This window comes from Hypomesus transpacificus, chromosome 26, assembly GCF_021917145.1.
Source record: "Hypomesus transpacificus isolate Combined female chromosome 26, fHypTra1, whole genome shotgun sequence".
In the NCBI taxonomy this organism is placed as follows: Eukaryota; Metazoa; Chordata; class Actinopteri; order Osmeriformes; family Osmeridae; genus Hypomesus; species Hypomesus transpacificus.
Genome location: NC_061085.1, coordinates 4,794,668 through 4,816,193, shown reverse-complemented (window position 1 = coordinate 4,816,193; position 21,526 = coordinate 4,794,668). Strand labels below are relative to the sequence as shown.

Genomic DNA, 21,526 nt, shown 5'->3' with positions numbered 1-21,526 from the left:
ATCCTCCATTTCCTCACTAGTCCACTGTTTTGATGTCCTCACAGCAGGCTTACAGCGTTTAAGCTTCTGCCTGTATGCAGGAATCAGGTGGACCATGGCGTGGTCTGAGTGACCCAGTGCTGCTCGGGGGATTGCATGGTAGGCTTTGCTGAATGTAGAGTACATCTTTATTGTGAAGTAAATTTTGACATCTATTAGCCTACATTAAAACCATGTTGCGTGCTTATTTGTTTGAGATCTTGATATTTAGTTTCTCCAGTCGCGATTAAATGTGTCAGGTCAATTTCGCTACTGGCTTCATTTAGCTTAGCTGTTGTATTTTGTAGGCTAAAATTCGCAACGTTTGTCTAATGTGGAAGATGGTTTTACAGAAATTAATTTGGCCTACTTAAATAGGATTTACATTTTCTACACCTGGGTCATCCTTTCTGATATGTTAATTGTCCACCCTATTCTGCCTAATTGTACAATTAATATATTATATTAATTGTACATTGGCCTATATGTTTTATAGGCTTAGATTATAGGGCTATAGCATATTTGTCATCCCGACTGAAAAAGTAAACCGTAAGTTTCTCAAAAGGTTTACCCTGCATATTTAACAACACATCACAGTGAACATCACATCAAGACTGAGTTTTAAAACTATCTGGAGAAAGAAATTACAGAATGGCAAGGAAAAAGGTTGACTGAGTCTGTAAGTAGGCCTAGGCTACCTCGGCCTAACTCAATCACAATGTCAGCATCTACATTCATAAAATCACAATCAGAAAATGGGTTGTCATACCGCAGATAGGATCAGATAATAGGAAAGTGTATGAAGGAGTCCAAATGCTGATGGTTCAGGCAGGAGGACTGAGTAGTTTTGTTGACCTATACTTTATTCCACATCATACAATACATCATTGTAATATTTGATTTGGCGTATGGTTGCGCTCGCCGCGGCTCCCTGCCGCACCCAACGAAGACACCGTCTCCTGAGACACTGTCTCGACATCCGGGCAGAGAGCAGCAACAGCATTTCCCCCTGAGAAAGAAGAAAAATAAAACCAGCCAAAAGGGTGGAGGCCGGGGAGGTGAAGGCCGCAGGAGGCCGAGAAAGTTTAAGTCGCACTAGCAATGCTGGAGCTGGGATCCCTGCTATATACCCCGCCCTATTAGGAGGGTGTGCCTGACGCGTGATGACGATTTGCTAGTCGCGCTAGGTCTCGCGTCCCCCTGCATGAACCTGCTTCGCTTGTTCTTTAAGCCAGCATGTGATTATGCAGGAAAATCAGCATTAATCAGTGGCCTAGCTCTTGGAGTTTGGCATTTCTTAGACAAACCAACAAGAGTAGCCTATAATACACACGATCAAGCCTACAGTTCTATTATGGGCTACCATTAAGTCTAACCCGGCGTTGCTTGCAACCGCCTGCAGCCCGGCTGACTTGAAGTAGCCAATGGCATTCTCAGCTTCAAGGCAGGCACCCATAGACATTAGGTGCGTTCGACATGACCCGACTTCATGCGGCGCCGCAGCCGGCTGCTAGCCTGACGTTGTCATACTCATAATTCTAGTCAGAATATGAGTCTGATAACTCTCCGTTGGGCTTTGACTACAGGGCGTGTTTCAAACGAGCCTGGAAAACAAATGCCTCTTCGCTCAATTGGATAGATCTACAACCAATCAGAGCAACAGAGTGTGTGACGTATGTTATGCACCGCATAGTTGTTGTCAACAGAACTAAACTACAAGCAGACTTGAAGTATGCTTGAATACAAACGATTTTTGCCGGTGTTGTAAAATTAATTTAAGGGTAGGGAGAGTACTTGTTCACACGGTCAACCTTTTTGAGCGAAACAATAAAGGGAAATGCATATACGAACAAGTTTAGTTTAATATTTTTAACGTTTAGTATTAAAACTCCATCGGGGCCAGCTGATAAATTAAACCTTTACCGAATCCCGTAGGAAGGACGGCAAAAACATATTTTCCATCGACAAATGCCTTGATTGCGTCTCTCTGTTCCTCTTTCAAAATTAATGCGCTGTCAATGTTTTCTAAAACAGACTCGATGGCAGAATCATAACATCCCAGATCTCCAGCGGTAGCCATGTTTGTTCAAAACGAATTCAACTTAAGCGCTCTTTTGTGACGTGGGTGATTACGTTACTCTTGATCATCTGTCCATCATCGTATAAAGCCCGCCCTGGCAATTTAATTGGTTCGCCCAGATTCTGGTTTTCTGTAGTTGGTCCCCAATACGAGACCCTCCAGACCCAACTTCCCGACCAAATTTTTTTTGGTCGGGGAGAAGTTGGGCTGGCAGCCAGGCTAGCCGGCTGCAGGCGGCTGACTTGAAACAGTGAATTCTGGGTAGACTTTTTGTCCGACTTGAGACGGCGCCGAGGACACGTCACTGTGACGTCGCCATCAAAGTCCCGTGAGATCGATTCGAGAACTACCGGCTGTGTAGCCGAGCGCATTTTCTCAAGAGCAACTGCATGGGTTCAAGTGACGACACAGCTATTTCATGATTGGCCAGACTCACACACGACAACTTTGACGCGTGTTTTGTAATATTCGGACACCTTCAGTTTCGCCAACGGTCAAAAAAGTTTAATTGAATTAAAAATGTGTTGAAGAAAGGGTTTTAGTCAGCCTTCTCACTTCCGGAAAGACTAAGTTAAATTGTAAATAAAGTAAAGTAAGCAAACAGCGCTTGATCGGCCATGACTGACATCAACGCAGCAAACCACGAGAAGCTGGAATGTCCGACTTCACAGAGCCGTTTTCAACTCCTCCCCGCCTGCAAGCGGCTACTCTCGCCGGTCGTTTCAGGCAGCTGCAGTCCATGTCGAACGCACCTATTAAGTGCATTCGACTTCATGCAGCACCGGCGGCGCCGACAGACGGCTGAAGCCGGCGCTGCATGAAGTCGAACACACCTTATGTCTATAGACCAATTATTTGTTTGTAAACAATCGGGATGCGCGCGCAATGTGGCTGCAGAAAACCGGGAAAGGATATCATTTTAAATGGCAAAAGGACCACACAGATAACACAAATAGTTAGATTTAAAAAGACCAAAAGCGTCGAGGAGGACATGCCTATAGGAGAGAAAGCGATTACCCAATGATCTGTCGCATCAGAATTTTGATTTGGGTCACGAAAGTCTTGAAATTTGAGTGAGAATGTCGCCCGGTACGGACCACATAGTCGAGCGGCAACCATGTCTTCACGTCATGTCACAAAGTTCACAATTTTACACTTTTACAGTCAATTCTACATTTAAAAAGTCGAGCAGGGCAGCTTTCAAGAGATATGGTAATTCTGCTTTTAGTCAGCTGGTCCGATTATTTTTCTGATTTGTTTAAACTGGCAATCTGAGTGAGACTACATCCCAGTTACACTGTTTTGACGTTAGCCTCAGTCAGACTTGCTCACTGGCAGTGTGCACAATGTTGTATTTCACTCCATTCTACACCAGAAACGTCAGGGAGGACTGCCTAATGTAGATACGAGTCTGGTGAAGATAGACAGAATCTCGGATTTCTTTAACCTGTCTGTTTCATTCTTCATTTGGCTGAGAAAGCGACCTCCGTTAGCCAGGCTAGTTTTGCCCAATCACTTGGACAGGCTATTTAAGGGTATCGGGGTCAAGTGACTTTTGTGCATAGACAAGTAAACGTAAATGTATTTGTCCAAAGGCCAAGAGCCTCAAAAAGTTAATATCAAGCCCTGCAATCCAGTGGCCAGAGATATATGCTGACCTGAACGACACTCCAAGAGTAATAGAACGGGGAGAAGTCTTTTGCAACCCACATGCGCAGTTGAGCCTGCTTGACAGTTGTGTGACGTAGGGTGATAATTGGTCTGTTGGGAGACAGACAGGTAGCAGTCCAATCAATAGTCAAGATACCCCTTAATGATTGGTCGTGTTTAATACAGTATTGCAATGTACACAGATGTCGGAATTATTTCATATTACCGTCAAACCTCTGGAAATATGGGTTGCTATCAAGACGTGTAGTTACTTTCGGCAGATATGACAAAAAGTGCTTCGCAACAACATTGCCTACCCTGTCTTTACATTTTTGGTTTGGCTCATGTCCCATCTGCTAACATGATGTTTGTGGTGGTAAGACAACAGAGATAACAACAACATGACATATTGTATAACGTTGAGAACAGCAGAAGAATTAAGGCAACATAATCATTTGCCTGAATATAGGCTAACACAGCATTGGAACTATGACAAAAATAGATGTGGAGGTTGAACAAGTACTTCAGAGATGACAGAATTCCGATTGTGATCTGAAAAATATGGGTAACAAAACCACTGAGAAGAACTATCACCAACTGCATCACAGGCATCTATAATTCCACAAATCTGTGTGTGTGGCACCAATGTTATCACAGGCACTATGCACTACTAGTGCACAGTGTCCAAGAGTCTGTGATTAAGATGTCAGTGAAACACACAAATACACACTGTGCACTAGTTGTATTAACTCCAGTCAAATTATTTAAAATACTGTCTTAGTCAATATTTTTGTATTCTGTTGTCAGACCTGGCCACAAATTATGCTTTTTTCTTTCTGAAAACCAATACGTTTTAAACAAATCCCAAATGGGGAAAGCCCCATTCTTTTTGTTATATCAAAGGCGACATTGACCTTATGAGGCCAGGAGCAGGGCAAGCCACTCTACTACGGACAAACCCGAAGTTCAACATAGTGCTTTCCCCTATCTCGATTTTGCGAGCCTCAATGGCCACTATGCACTTTCCATATAAAGTAACGGTACACCTAGTTTTAACAGCTTGGTCAAATAGGTCTGTGAGTGCCTATGCCCTGGCGGCGCATTCTAGTATAGTGCCCGTTCTCATGAGATTTGTGGGACCATTGTTTAGTGCTTTTCACAAAGTGGTCATACAGACAACTTCACACGCAACACTGCATGTCCTTGGGTCGTGAGCCATACACCTACCAGTTTTCAATTCCTTACAGTGCCCGGTTTGCAAGATTATCGAGCCACAGACACACCATGCAAGCCATGCAATGCTGTCCAAAGCAAAATTCTAACTATGCTTATTTCTGTAAGGCCATAATTGACAAAAAAATGTTGGCATCACGCACCTGCCCTACATTTGTCTCCGTCAAAGATGCATTCAAAATAATTAATTGTATTTCGTAGGTAATGCTTTTCACTAAGTCATGGCTGAAATTGCATACAAAAGCATACAAAAAGAAAATCATTATATATACTGTCCAGTGTGTTACAAAAATGCAACAGTACCAATGTGTCCACTGCTTGGAGTACTGACTAGTATAACATTTCTTAAAACAGCACAAAAAGTATTAACTACTGCAGCCACAAACATTTAACTCGCAATATGCAATTTGGGTTCCTTGAATAACTTTGTTATTGCATCATAATAAGCTACCCGAAGTCTGTTTTCCTATAGTTTAACGTATCATATAATGAATATACTGACCAACTTTTAGTGCTGTCTCTGTTATTCTTCAGGGACTGATGGTTAGCATTAAAGGGGCAATTGACTGCAAAACCGATTTTACCTTGTCATTGTTGAAAAACGACAGTTCGGAGGGTAAACTGAACATACCGTGAATATCAAAGTCTATTGACACCTCTTTCCTATTCAAATCTCAAAAAGAAAAAAATTGGCTGTAAAACGCTAGCTTTTCAACAAAGCCACCGGTCCTACGTAGGACCGGTGATCGCCCTCTTATTGGCTCTGGTCTGTATCTTTGTCACGCCCCAGAATTTACATCCAGACCAGCCAGAGGTAGCGTCTATCTCCGATACTAGTTTAGCTGCGCGCTGCTCTGTGTAGGCTACTTATAAGGAATTACAAAGAAGAACGTTTTGAATTATAACAAGGATATTGATTATGGACCACGGTCGTAAATGCTGTGTTCCAGGCTGTACAGGGAAGGCTAACACTTACAGTCTTCCCAAGGAGCCAAACATTCAACAGGCATGGCTGCTGTTGTCTATGAGAAGATCCAGGCGAAGTTCGACACTCAATTATTCATTTGCTCTGAACATTTCACCCAAGACAGTTTTGACAACCTTGGACAATTTCAAGCAGGATATGCTAGGAAGCTGAACCTGGAAAGAGGTGCTGTTCCAACCGTATGCTCATTGCAACCGCAAGCTATAAGGACAGTAAGATGTTGTGCTAACAGTTATTAGCAATGCTAACGTTTCCTGTATATAGCATACCAGGTAGAATGCTAAATACGTTTCTACACACATCAAATGACTCTAGCTAGACTAGCTGTAGTCGGCATTAGAAGGGAAGCTTCCGAAAAATAGCCAGAAAACGAACTGCAGTCTGGCTTATTGCTAACGCCTGTCTAGATAATCTATTTGAAAGAACTGGAGAAAGGCAGGTTTTAGATACAGGATACATTAGCATTGCTAGTAACTGTTACTAGTAACACCTAGACTGTAGGCATGTAAACAAGTTTAGCTTGCTAGTTAACGCAAGAGCATAGAATGTGTGATAATTTAGCCTAGTTTATTGGCAATGGGGCTAACGTTGATTCATGTTCCTGACTGTGTTTCATTCAAATAAATAACCTGTGTAATGAAAATCTACAATTCACGATGCATGTTTGTCCAGATCTTTGTCATGTTATTTTACAGCAAGATATCTAGAGCTAGCCTAGCTAGCTAACTGAAGCCGAGTAGAATCACGATTGCAACAACGTTTGGTTGCTAAGCTGTAGCCTAATGTTCTACCCACCTAAGTCAATCCAGTTTGCTTCAACAACAGAAGTGGAAACAAGTAATGTTATCATTTGAAATGTTATATAGTCAATCTGTTGAAAACAGTGTTGTGTAGACACAATAGATTTATTTGCGCGTTTTTATTTCAAGTCTCCAACTTCAGTGTTTCAGCGAGTGCTGCTGTTGGCCGTGTTGCGTTTTTGCTCCCAGCTTCACTCGTTGATAACCAACCAATCAGCGCGCAGCTTATCTAAATATTAATGAGCATACCATAAAAGGAGAAAAGCTAGTGTTTTTTCCCGGGAACATTTCAAACGATCTGTAAGAGGGCATAGAACAGCACCCGGGCCATTTTCAACCCAACCAATGTTACATACCCTATTCGGAGACCTTAAGGAACAGTGTGAAATACCCCCAAAAAACAGTCAATTGCCCCTTTAAGAGTTAAAAGAGGGCTTTTGTATATATTGAATGTTAGAATGTAACTGCACTAAATAAATAAAAATCTATCCATGTGTTATTAATGTGCACGCAAACAAAACAGTCCAAGACAAGTGAGCTCTGTTCAAAAATTGTTTATTGAAATGGTGGAATTGTTGTTTATTTCCCACATTTCCAGGAGGTAGAAATCAATGTTAATCTGACAATATGTGAACATTTATACACGCCCATGTGTGCACACACACTCACTCACTCACAAGCACACACACACACAGCAAAAGGAGACTGGCACTCTTGTGACAGTCCTCTTGAAAACAAAGTCGCTTAAACCATACAGTATCATTGATACTAATACTGTGAGTCTTAAAAAAAATTCTACATGCTGAAATCATTACAGGTGTACAACCCTGTCCAATGATAAATAAATAGTCTGCCTGTGGTGGATGGGAGATGGAGGGGGGGCTGGGGGGGGGGGGGGAGCACCCATCGAAGGAGAGACCTCTCTGATACTGACTTCCAAGTCCTGCAGTGTCACGTCAGCGGTGACAGTTCGTTTACTAAACGCGCTAAACACGTTAAATGACTTGGGTTAGAACCTCCACAAAGCAAGTAGTAAAACTCAGCGACATAACGGAAAATAATGCCCCTTAAACAGAGGGTGGTGGGGGGGGGAGTGGGGAGGTGGGGGTTACGGGTACCTCACTTGACCCAGGAGATTTTAAGGCAGCGAGCTATGAAGGCGTAGGTGTCGGCCACCTCCTGGATGACCTTGCTGGTGGGCTTGCCGGCGCCGTGGCCCGACTTGGTGTCCACGTGGATGAACAGGGGGTTGGTCTGCTTGGCCCAGCGGCCCACCACGTGCTGCAGGGTGGCAATGTACTTGAGCGAATGGAGCGGGACCACGCGGTCGTCGTGGTCGCCCGTGAGCAGGAGCACCGAGGGGTACTGGACGCCCTCCCCCTCTGGGATGCGGATGTTGTGGAGGGGGGAGTATCTGAGGGGTGGGAAGGGGCATTACAAACACTGTTCTTCTTAAAATACAAACCTACCCATCTAGACTACGAGTATTTGTTGTAAAGTGATGTATGCATGTATACAAGTGAATAAAAAAGGCAGATCTGTCCACATAGCATCTGGGTTGAAAGGGTTCCCATTCACCCCCCCTCCCCACAAAAGTCAATAAAAATCACGATTAGTGGTGCATTTGTATGTACTACAAAACATCAAATAAGATGTATAATATGGACGATAAAATGCATTTTGTCCACTTATATCTACACCTACATATCCATATATTACCTAAATGATGGTCTGTATAGTATAATTATGGTGATGTTGCCAGGTAAGTGAGAAACCTACTTTATGAGCCACTCAAACTGCTCTTTGATCTCGGAGCAGCCAAAGTCGGTGGTCCAGGCGTGTCCAATGGTGAACTTGTGGAACTTGAGCATGTCCATGACTCCCACCTGGGCCACGGCACAGCCAAACAGCTCTGGCCGCTGGTTCACACAGGCCGCTACGCAGGCACACAGACACGGTACATGTGAACATCGAGGTTTGAAAGGTAATCAACACAAATGTAGACGTTTTATTTTTATGGCAGTCTTTCGATAGCTGTCTGGTGTCCGGATTCTTCGGTAGATTGCTCTGTATCTACACAACAGGGATGAGCTGTGGTCATCAGTGTGCACCGTACCTACGAGCAGGCCCCCGTTGGAACCCCCGTTGATGGTGAGCTTGGACGGAGAGGAGTAGCCCTCCTTGATGAGGTACTCTGCTGCACACTGGAAGTCTGTGAAGCAGTTCTGCTTGTTGGCCAGCATGCCCGCTAAAGAGAGAGAAGACAGAAGAAACGGAGGGAGGGAGAGAAAATTAGGAGAGAAGAGAGGGTGGAGGGACAGACGGGGGGAAAGAAGAGATGGGGGAGAGAGAGAGGGGGGGAGAGGGTGGAGAGAGAAGAGACAGGGGAGGAGGGAGAGAAAATTGACAAGGAGGGAAAGAGAGAAAGAAAATACGGAGACGGATGAAAGAGACAGGGAAAGAGAAGAAAAGGGTGAGGGAGAGAGAAACGAGTGAAATAACCAATGTAGGGAGGAAGAGAGAGAAAGGAAAAGGAGACAGGGAGTAAAACAAACAGACAGACCCCAACAACAGAGGATTATGAGTATTTATGACACAAAAGGAAGAACTTCACGTTTCGATAATATTGTGAATATTTTGCATGCGTCACCTTTGTGCCAAGTCTCTCCATACTCCCCTCCACCTCTGATATTGGCCACGGCCAGAACTCCGCCCATGTGTCTCACAAAGATGAGCCGAGACACACTGGGGAAACAAACACAAACCTCATGACCCTGATGCACTGTTACTGGCTAAACCTACGTCCACTCAAAAGCCGTATCATTGTATACATTATGCAGACAAGATGAGGATTGTTACCCCTACCATTGTTTTGGAGGGGCGACCCTATATTCCAAAAAAAGAATGCGCGAGACAAGGCTGTTCACACATATAGGCAATTCGCTTCTTGCTCGTTGCAGCTAGGAAGTGGTGCTGGGAATAGCATTTACTTCCTTGCATATACTGTGCTACCTGTGTTACGCTAGCTAATTTCATTTTGACTGGCAGCATACGGACGTTGCTCATCACAAATGACCTAATAAACGCATAGAATATGGTTCACTCACTGATGCTCACACTGATTTGCAGGGCATGTCACGTAACGGGGAGGCAACATTTTGGTCTACCCCCCCAAGGGGCAACACTGGAGTGGGTCGTGTTAGTAGTAGCAGATGCATGAGTGAGTGAGTGAGTGAGTGGAACAGGGGATAAGTTCCTTGCTTAAAAGTGCCACACCTGTAGCTAGGCGTGATGGAGATGTTGAAGCCGCCATAGCCGTAGAGGAAGGCTGGGTGAGAGCCGTCCAGCGTGATGCCCTTCTTGTGGACTATGAACATGGGAATCTGGGTGCCGTCTTTGCTGGGGTAGAACACCTGGAGGAACACACACATGACCAAAGTACAGGCAGTTGTTGTGTTGTTTTGTTTCGTATGGTATTTTTTAATGGTGATTTTTGATGCATGCCATAAATAATTATGTCTGTATGCTGGTCTTGCTGCAGAACCAATTGCCTTATGGGGACATAAATGCAGGGTTTCCCGCAGAAAATTTGTTAGTTAAGGTGGTAGGGTGGGGTTTGCCGTCAGACCGGGGGTGGGGGGAAGGAGGGGGGGGGGGGTGCTGCGGGTTTGTGCGATAGACTAATGCGTTCTGCAGAGAAGCGAGACTGGCGTTGGTCACGGTTTGGAATGGAAGGGAGAAAACATGACAACGGCAGATATCGGAAAAAAAAAAACTACAAAAAACATCTAGTTAAAGCGGCAGGCGTGTGTTGAAAAGTGCTGCGGGAAACCTTGAAATGAATAAATAAATGAATAACTAACACTTCCGGAACTTGTCACTGTTATTAAGAAGGCCTAAATAATACAGTCCCATAATGCATTCCTTAAAAAGTATAACTTTACCAGCTTCAACTTAACCAACGGTTCAGCAGAGTAAGACTTTTAGAACATCTGCAGGTGTATGTCACCTGTGTGGTCTGGTAGTCGGAGGGCTCAAAGCCCTTCACGGTGACCTCTCTGAACACGTGGGGCTGCAGGGGCTCCTGGGTCAGGTCACAGTGATAGATGATGGCTGGAGGAGGGATGGGGACAGGCAAGAAAGTCAATAAGGTTGGCTGTATGTGATCAGTTCTTACCTGAAGTTTATAGGCAGCAAAGGGAAAGGCGGGGGGGTGGTGATTAGGCCCCAAAATTGGCCACCCTAAAATACCTACAGACGTGGCCGTAAGTTTTGGCAATGACAAATGTTGTGTTTTGCAAAGTTTGCTGTTTCAGTATTTGAGGAAAATGTTTTCACATGTTTCTATAAAATACAATAAGGCACATTTCATATATTTTTAAAGCTTTTTGGGGGCGAAAATGTTCAATATATGCAAATAGTCCCCTCTTTTACAGCAGTCAATCTGCTCTTAAAATCCAATCAGAATGAAAGAGTGATTTCACCTCGCTAGAACGAGTTCACACTTTCCTCTGTGCTGATGATATGACTAACAAAAATAATGTTAGCAGTCATTTTATGCCCAGGCCCAGCAAGCTTTGCAAACACAAAATGTATGTCGCTCCCAATGCTTTTGGCCACGGCTGTACTATAACCCAGTTGGTTCACCCCCCATGTCAAATTTCTGGATATGCCTCCAGATAGAGTAAAGTGAGACTATAGAGAGAGAGCACCCCTGTGTGTCTGAGGGAGTGCCAAAGCAAAACGCTGGGAAGCAGAGAAGTGTGCGAATGTGAGGACAAGCGCCAAGAAAAACAAAAAGCCAAATAGCAAGGGAGTAAATGGAGAGATATTCAGACGAAAGAGTCTAAAACTGAACATCTAAATCACGGATAAACAGCAGGGGTGGGGGTGGGGGTGGGGAATTGCGGAAGAAACAAAGTTTTCAGAATTCCCCCTGAGGCCGCGGGAGGCTGACCTGGCGAGAGGAAGGAGGTGAAGTAGTAGAAGATCTCTGAGTCCCTCTTGCGGCCGGTGAAGCCCACCACGGAGCCCACGTCCAGGGCGAAGGTCCTCAGCTCCTCTCCCGAGCTGAGCAGGTACATCTTCAGCACGTTCTTCACATCGTGCAGGAAGCATACGAACAGGAAGCTGTTGTACGTGCAGGTGGCAAACACTGACGGGTGAACGGGAGGGGGGGACAGCAAAAGGGGGCACACGGTTAGCCGTATTGAATTTGTAGTTGATACAACCAGCATCCGTCATAATAAACCGCGGCATGCCTTACAGGCCCATTAGGGCACTCTCACCGATGACGTCTTTGTCGTGTTGGCCAATGAGCTCTCTCCAGTTGCTAGCGTCCGGCAAGGCAAAGTCGATGTTGATGAGGCGGTAACGCGGCGCTTCCAGGTTGGTCTTGAATGTGAACAGCGTGCCCTCGTTGGTCACGTACTCGTACTCGGCCTCGAAGTTGTCAATCAGCTTCACCCACGGCAACATCCCTGGGAAGGGGTGGAGGAGGGAGGGGGAGTTGCAAAGTAGGGAGACAATGAAAATGCAAAACATGTCTTCGTTGGATATCCTTGTGTGTGAATGTGTGTGTTGTGCGTACCTGTAATGCCCTGAGGAGTGGTGTGGAGGTCACAGTACCACAGCCGGTTGACAGGGTCACAGCCCTCCCTGATAGACAGGAGTACATAGCGCCCGTCATCTGAAACCTAACACCACACACAAAAACGTAAATATTAAATAACTAACAAATAAACTAATAATTATATTAAATAACTACATTAAATACCCCCCCCTTTCTTTTGAATAATCCAACAGTTTGGCTATTTAAAGAGAAGAATACCTCGGCCCCGCTCATCCACTTGGGGTGCTCAGGAAACTCGGCACACAGGCAGTCCTTGGACTGGGGGGTCCCAAGCACATGAAAGTAGAGCTTCTGGTGCAGGTTGGTGGATGTCTCCGTACCTATGAGGAGAGACACAGACAGGAGCTCATTTATACGCCCTAATGTCCATGGGAGGAAGTTGTTATCTAATGTTTTTTTGCACAGAAAACCCGGGATTCTCTATAAAAGAGGAAAGCATCCAAGTACGAGGACAGAAATCCTTTCCAATAGTCGGAGCTCATACCGTCGCTCTTGCCCTCCTGCACGGGGTAGGAGTTGTAGAACAGGCCCTTGCCGTCGTGGGTCCAGGACATGCAGCTGAACTTGACCCGCTCCAGCCGGTCCTCCAGGGTCACGGCACCCTCCACCCGCAGGAAGCGGATCTCCACCCAGTCCGAGCCGCTAGCACTGGTGCCGTAGGCAAGGTACTCGCCGTCCTCTGAGAAGGCGTAGCCTGGAGAAACGGAAGGTGAGTGTCAACACACGGACTTGAACAGGAGAGGACGGGGATGATAACCGCGGCAGCTGTGGGTGAAAGACTAAAGATTGGTTCCATCCTGTTGGAAAATTTCAGAGATTCCCCTTTTTACCCTTAAAAAGGCAACTTTTTTGGTTTATGTATCCGTTAATCCGCACTGCTCGTGACACTATTATTCTAAGAATAGCAGCAGTATATTTATAGACAAACAGGCCTCCTTTAAACTCGGTCTTTATCAAAAGTAGACTGCACGCACCCGGGGGAGAGCGCCTCACCTCGTAGTGCCACAGTTCCATCCTCAGAGAAGGTATTCGGGTCCAGGAAAATGGTGGGCTCTGCATCCAGACTCTCCTGAACATACATGACACTCTGGTTCTGAAGGCCCGTGTTGTAGAAGTGGAAATACCTGAAGGACACGCCGAGGAAAATTCTGGTGTTTAAATCACTACAAAAGTTCCAAATAAGTAAGAAAAGAATAACCAAGTGTGGAAGTTGTAGTGCATGGTTCTAAAATCAGCATGCAACTCTCAAAAGCTGTGGTATTTTAGTTTGTGTGAAACTCTATGGACCAGCCAATCAACTTCAACTAACATTCCCATTTCCCTACTCACCGGCTCCCTCTTTTGAATGGGCAGCTGTATTTGGGGTAGTCGTACAGCTCAGTCATGCGCTCCTTGAACAGGTCTCGCACCTCACAGCGTTCCAGAAAAGGCAAAGTCAACTTGTTCTGGGCATTGACAAACGCCTGGAACAAAGATGGATCTATATCATAGCACTGATCGCGTTTGGCCACTAGTTGGCGACAATTGCAGAATTTGAGATATAGCATTTTCATATTTTATTCATTAACCAGACGCTTGTATACAAATCGAAAGGAGTGCAATTCTACAACTTCTAGAGAGTTACTACCCGTGTAGCTAATTTTTGGGGGGCATATGACCAAAAAGATTAACGCATTACAAGCTAAATACTAGGGGTGTAACGATGCACTCAGCTTACAATTCGATACGTAGGCAGGGGCGGTTCTACACGGGGGACTACAGGGGCCAGGGCCCCTGTAAAAATGTCCCTGGCCCCCCCTGTGGCCCCCCTGAGCTGACTGTAAAAAAAAAAAATCAGAAAAGAAAAGTCAAAAAGTCACAAAAAAAAAAGTTTTTCTTCTTCCAGTAGTCATCATGAAATGAGAAAGGGACATTGCAGCATTTTTTGCCCCAGTAAATACAAAAGTTAGAGAAGCATATCAAGGTATTGAGAGAGCTGAAGAGCTGGAAGAGGGAGAGCCAGAGCCGTTTGTATGATTTTAATGTAAAGCAAAATTTAAGTATTTAATGTCTATCATTTGTTTGTTTTTAATGTGCCCCCCTGATTAAACACTGGCCCCCCCAGTAAAATGTGTCTAGAACCGCCACTGTACGTAGGCTATCACAATACTGGATGTACACAATACAATACATTTTTTATTAGACTGAAATTCAATTAACAGATTTATTTCCAAAACATTAAACATTTTCAAAAAAAATCTTTGTTGTACATACAATTTAGTTACCCCAGTTCAAGCAAATTCTGTGAATGCAGTAGGTCGCGTGCTGGTAGCTCAACCAATAGGATCAGACCGACGTCATATTGTAAAAATATTGCCATAACTATGATACATATTGTAAACATTTTGTATTGCGATATACAATTGTTCCACAATATATAGTTACACCCCAGCTAAATGCTATTAAAAAAAAGATTTAAATAGTAAGTGTTGTCACAGGCAGCTGAGACTGGTAAATAATAAGGCTAATCGGCAGCTAACTAGCCAACTACAGTAGCGTTAGTCGACTCTACCTACCTGAGTCTTTTCACTGTCGGGGTCCTCCAACCAGCTGTATGGGTCAGGGATCTTGTTACCGTGGTAGTCATCCACCTGCGAGAAATGTGCCGGATGATATTTAAGATTGGGTGGCAGAAATGATGGGTGCAGTACCAGTGACATCAGGGGGCTAGCTTAGCCGATGGTAGTGAGTGAGCAAGAGCTAGCTAGAATGAAAACAAAAGCAACAATGAGAAATTGGGCTTGTTAGCTAAAGCTAAAGTTAGCTAGTAGATGCTAACCTGGCTAACCCATTCATTGACTGTGCCAGTGCGCTAGGTTTGGATTTCTAACGTTAATTACTGTAGTAGCAAGCTACACTAGACAGGACTGTTGATCAACAATACCCGATCATTGGATGTTTTTCGAAATGTCAACTCCAATGTCTCTGATCTCAAATTTATAGCTAGATATCACTGGAACATGTTAACTGGCCCATTCAAATCAGATAGCTAACTGAGAGCTAGCTGTCTAGCTAGCTAATTCGCTAGCGACAAGATGATGAGCATCCCTGCAAAAATGCCATTAGGCAGGCGGGGGATGGCTAACTTTAGCTATATAGTTAGCTAGATAACTAGCAACTACTTACAACTGCCTCGTCACGGTAGACTTGAGGGTACTGGAAGGGGACAGACATTTTCGAAGTACTAGTACGGGATATCCTCAATAAGTAAGCTTTCTTCAAAGACTGAAATATCGGTTGTGATATGCCTTTATGAATCCGACCAAACATAAACTTGATTGCTGGAGGTTTGGTTTAGTAGAGAGGGATTGCTTGCAGATGCTACAGTCGAGGAAACAAATCCGAGAACACAACGCAAGGGAATCAGAAACATTTGGATCTTGAGAGCGTCCTCTGTTGGTGGAAGACAACATTATTGGACAATGATGCACACTGGAACTGCGGTCCTAGGGAGATGCGGTCCTGGGGAGCTGTGGTCCTTAACCACCACTAAAATAACACGGTTGATAATCGCTGTTTTAATTACATGACCTGTGATCACATACATATTTTTGGTCTCCAGATAACATATCTTGGTGTCGTTCACCCATCCTGCACAAACAGCAGTGTGCCAAATACAGGGGGTCTCTAATTGACAGCGGGGACCCCCTTAAAAACTCAAAATACAATTTTAGGGGGGTCTCAAAAATGCCCAAATATGTTCTATTTATCTACAGTACCGTTTATTTTTATGTCACTTTTAAACTCAGGTAGTTTTTTACACAACCACTCTGACATAATGGAAATCAAAGTAATTGTACTGACATATTAAGAATGTCGCTCTGTTTCTCTTTATTACTGGTTATTTAATTCTAAACTCTACTAATGTCCATGTCGGAAAACCTTTATGGTTGATGACTCAATTTTTCCAGTGATCTGATTGGTCAGTAGGTGGTCAGTTGGCAGGTTTTGATCGGTCTCTCTAGAGCGCAGCACAGGTTATGATGGTGATCTACCGCATTGCTCAAAAAACCTAAGTGAAGCCAAAAAGAGAGCCGGATAATCCACGAATGTCTCTTTGTGATACAGGCCCGTGATCAAATGTGATGGCAAACTGGCACATCGCTGTTAGCTTGGCCTTTGTCAGGTTTTAATCTGGTGTCGAGGGTGTGACCTGGAACTGATTCAAAGCCACTGTTTAACTTCAACATTGAACGGGAACTACATTAGCAAAATCGCTCCACTGTCAGTTGTCCTGCTCTTGTAAACTCTCCAAATAACAGGATTCAGGGTCAAGACAGATGGATAATGTTTACCTTTGAACAGATATCGTGATCGATATATTACTTGCTACCAATGATTTGCTCATAAATTGTGTGCTGTTATTTTATTATTATTTTCCTCTCTCATCCCTGCCCACTGCTTTTGAATATATATTTTTTTCTGTTTAATTTTATGATTGTTAAAGCACCAACCATGGGATTTATTAGAATTGTTGTGTATTTGTTTATATTAATAAATCCCATGGATTTGGTGCTTTTACAAAGGTGTTTCTAGTAGTTGATTTGCGTCAGTGGTGGAGTGTTGTTTGCCCCAAAGGTTGGAACCTGAAGTGCACTGTCCATTATTTTGTATACTGTTTACCCTCTCAGAAGGCCCCAACAAACAAACTGCTCATGGTTTAAAGCTTAGTATACACAGCATGGTGTATTTGAACTCTAGTGCTTTGCTAAGAATCACAGTTAAAGCTTGTATATTGTTTGAAACTTAAATGTTTTTTAAATCAGTAAATACTGAATGCCAACTACAAAGCAGACTAGATTATGTTTGGTCTTTTGAGTTTGAGGTATAACTAACTGAACTACTTTGTAAGTGGACTTCCTGTTAGCGAGGTGGGACATGCCTGCTTTGAAATATTGAGCTTTGTGCCATTCTAGATGTCATGACTGCTAGTTTGCAGGGTGGGGGGTGGGTTGACTTCAGCTGCAGTTCAAAGTCTTCTTGTAATACAACACTTCAAAGAACACAACAAATAAATAAAAACTCATAAAAGTTGACGTGTCATAGTGGCATTTTTTCATTTTCAGAGATCTGAGCTAAGCTGACTGACACTACTCTGAACTCCTTTGTTAGCTCTGCAGTTTTTATTATAGTGTTAATTATACAACTATGCATTGCCAGCATAAGCTTACAAGACACCACAAATTCATGTAAGTCAAACAATGCAACAAAAAAAGTCCAAAACTGTCTCATTCAAACATTCAAATCTTCATTGTCCACGACATAATTCACAATGACCATGGCATTTTCTATGAAGCACTGGGGAAATCAGAGAAAAAACAAAGTGATGAGTCAATTTTCCTTTATTTCCAGGATTTTAAGACAGAGTTAATCAACTTTAACACATCAAAACAACCATTCCAATGTTTATTTGTCTTTACACCAGAATATTTCATGGTTTTGTAGAGCTATTTGATGAAAAATATTGACACCCTTAAATAATAGTAGTTTCGGTATACAAAAACAATGGAATCACTTTCCAACTTTCACAAGTTCTCAGCTGAGCAACTAAACCTTTTTCATGTAACATTTGTTTCAAGGTCTAACATTTGTTTGAAATGCAGATCAGGGCCGGCCCAAGGCATAAGCGAACTAAGCGGCTGCTTAGGGCCTCCGTGGCCACCAAAGGCCCCCCAAGAGCAATTGAAATTACAGTTTAATGTACCGTGTTTAGTAATTACAGTTTAGTGCACCGCCAATAAATCCAATTTTCTCAACATATCGACAGTTTTCTTGCGGTCCAAGGCCTTCCCTCTATGCCTTTGGATCTTAGACACGTTTTGGTGACCTTTTCGGTCGTTTAGACATGGCTACAGTTGTACCAAGAGTGTAGAATTTACGTTATTTTCGTTGTACTCCGTTGAGTTTTTTACATCGAGTGCCTCCAAGATGGCCGCGCATCCGGGTTACTACCCAGACTGTGACGTCCGTGAAAACCCTTTATAAAATAGTTTATGATATCCAAGTATGAGGATTGAGGTAGCAATGCGGTGTCCACACACAATTTACTGCAGTCAGCTCGTATGGATATGTCTTGAATGGATGACAAATTCTCAAAATAACGGTCCCTAGCATTTTTGGTGAGTTTATATCAGTACAGCCATTTCTCAGTTTTGGTTTTCTCCAGTTTAGCAATTGCTTGTTATCTTCAGTAAATGCTCATCAGTGCTCACCGACTGCACGTTAGCTGTACCTGGAAAATGGCGGCGCCGTGACGTCACACACACAAAAACACGTGTCTGACAAAGACCGAATCGGTCTAGCTATGCGTTTCAAATATTTAAACATAGTTACCTTACTTAGCAAATGACTCTAGTTAGAAGGGAATAGACATTAGAAGGGAAGATTACGAGAGAGCAGGTGCTCTTGCGTTAGCAAGCTAAACTAGTTTACATGGCTACAGTAGGTAGCTAGTCTTTCGCTATCTAGCTGTTCTTGCATTCCTAGCAAATCAGCGTTAACAAAAAGCAGATGAGATAGAACTACGTAGTCTAACTAACATTGACATTGGATTGTTGCTTAATAGGTGATTTAGAAGACTGTACTGTTCAAACTATCTTTACGAACATTTAATGGAGCAAACTAACACGTTAGCATGCTAGCGCAGACAGCTTAGAATACCATATTTCTTAGATTAAACGCCGCCCTCGAATAAAGGGCGCACCAAAAATGAACAATGTGTAATAAATCGAAGTTTAATCTAATAAATACGGTAATTACGAAAAAATTATAATTGGCGACACCGAGGGGCCCCCAAATCAATTCAAGGTCCCATAAAGACTTGGTCCGGCCCTGATGCACATACTGTGTGTGCTTAATTTAATAATATGGGCTGAAACTTAAGGTATAAATGTAGATGTGTAAAATGCAACATGACATTAAACAACTTTGATTAATCAGATATGACTCACTGTTTCATCCCCCTTTAGAGGGTCTTGCTGTGTCTTTTTTTAATTAACATTTAAAGAGGAACCAATTAGGCAAAGTTGTTTATTAGCTTTATTTAAATTGCAGTGCATTTCAAAGCACATAATACTACGACATTAGTGCCAACTAAACCAAAAAGTAAATACACATAGGCTATTATATAGCCTACCTGAATACAAGTGAAATTGTATTCATGTAATTTTACTCCATAAACAAGCTTTTGTTAACTTGTACAGTACGGCGCCAATATAAAACAGTCCCACTGTCTCTGCACTGACTGCTGCTTAAAGTAGGCTAAGTCAACATTTTGCTGTAAACGTCTTGTAGCCTAACTCCGGAACACTTCCATCAGCCAAACCCTGTAGATAAACTTTCGTTTTGCTCCTTTCGTTTTGACTAAACAAACGTTGGGGTCTTTACTTGCTGGACCACCGTTTCTGATAAACCTTGTGATGCATGTCAGCCTGCCCTTTGGTTTGAAGGACTAGTGGAGATCAGTTCACTATATAAACCCAGGAGTCTGATACATCACCAAAGCTTCCAGAAGAGCAACAGAGAACAGTGAGTACACTTTGTTATTTAAAAGTGACTGTTCACCACAGTAATGTGTGTGCAAGGCAGGAATTTACCTGCCTATTGTTCATGATAGAAATTACCTGCCTACTGTTCATGGTGAGTTTCTAACTGCAATTAAAGCTGGTGATTAGCTTTGAAGCAATGTCCAGTTTGTTATCTTTGAATGAACTAACCGCAGCTCACCATTATATATTTTAAGTGGGGGAATTGCTAAATTCTTACATGTTAGTCGGGGGCCCCTTGGGAGGGTGGGGCCCGTTTCAGTTGAAACAGGTGAAACATTGCTAAGGGCACCAATGTTCCTGTCAATACGGGTTTTAGACACCAGTGTCTTTTGTGGGGATTCTGGATTCTTATTTGGGCAACATCAAGTGAAACGCTGCGCACATAACCATTGGTGGGTTTGATTTCGAGCCTGGTATGAACTGCTGGAAAACCACTGCGGACAGATAAAAGTAGAAAAAGATTATTAGCAAAATACTAATTCTGCATCAAAATGTACCCTGTGACTGATTGACATTATTAAATTGTAAATACTGATGTAATTGGTGCGTAACCATTGTAGCTGGGCGACGTTGAGCCAGTTCTAACTTTTTTATACAGAGGTCACAAAGGGTTTTTGAGGGGTCGTGAGATGATTAATAGGGCAGGAAATAAGAAAGAAATCTGAGAAGTTAAGAAGGAAAATATATGGAAAAAAAGTAGTTTCATAACAATTGAAAACAAAATTATATAAACTATATGAGTACCCCATTTGAAGACATTATTTGACACTTTTCTTTGACTGCCTGGGATTTCAGTTTCACTGCTCAATTTGTCAGGGGATTTTTTGGAGGGGATTATCGGGAGATTTTGTTCAATTCATTTTGACACAATAATAATTAGTATGTAGTAATAACTCTTTGGTAAAACATGTCTGTGTGATGAATATGAAACTACAGCCAGCAGCTTGTTAGTTTAGTTGAGTAGGACTGGAATCAAGGGGAAACAGCTAGCCTGGCTTAGTCCAAAGGTAACAAAATCCACCTGCCAGAGCCTCTGAAGCCCACTAATTATATCTAATTTAATCTGTACGAAAAAATTATATGCTGCGGTTTAAAGTCACTGCGCCCCGCGAAGAAATAGTCCCCCACAGCCAGGCCCGTGAAAATACAACTTGTCATTTTTACATATACGAGATGTAAGGTGTTGATCATTGATCATTAGAAGTGCTGGCAGGCATATTTGTTGCTCTGAACAGAAAAAAATAGCTGTGTCCCCCTGTTTTCAGTGTTTATGCAAGCTAACCCGCTGATACAGATGTTCCCCTCAGGATGAGTTGTAATAACTTTTTATCTAGCACCATCATCAGACCAACATTTCCATTTGTCCAGTATTTTAATTCCCATCATCCTCAGCTGTACTTTGTGTTCAGTGCTAATACACTAAGATGGTGAACCCTGTAAACATTATACGTGATAAACATCAGCATGTTAGCATTATCATCGTGAGCATGCTGATATTAGCATTTATCTCAAAGCACTGCTGTATACTTCATCTAGTTCATT

The 21,526-nt window shown here is 43.0% G+C and overlaps 1 protein-coding gene across 1 annotated transcript; it reads right to left on the bottom strand.

The window, feature by feature from the left end:
• Positions 1-7,305: 7,305 nt before the first annotated feature.
• Positions 7,306-15,850, bottom strand: LOC124487539 (prolyl endopeptidase). The gene is made up of 15 exons (XM_047049925.1): positions 15,564-15,850; positions 14,954-15,028; positions 13,728-13,861; positions 13,392-13,522; positions 12,883-13,092; positions 12,597-12,718; positions 12,357-12,462; positions 12,055-12,246; positions 11,724-11,921; positions 10,776-10,879; positions 10,043-10,179; positions 9,417-9,511; positions 8,883-9,014; positions 8,546-8,702; positions 7,306-8,180 (listed from the first exon to the last, which is right to left on the bottom strand). Exons 1-15 carry the CDS (start codon positions 15,705-15,707, stop codon positions 7,886-7,888), a joined length of 2,232 nt encoding a protein of 743 aa, XP_046905881.1. The 5' UTR covers positions 15,708-15,850; the 3' UTR covers positions 7,306-7,885.
• Positions 15,851-21,526: the final 5,676 nt, after the last annotated feature.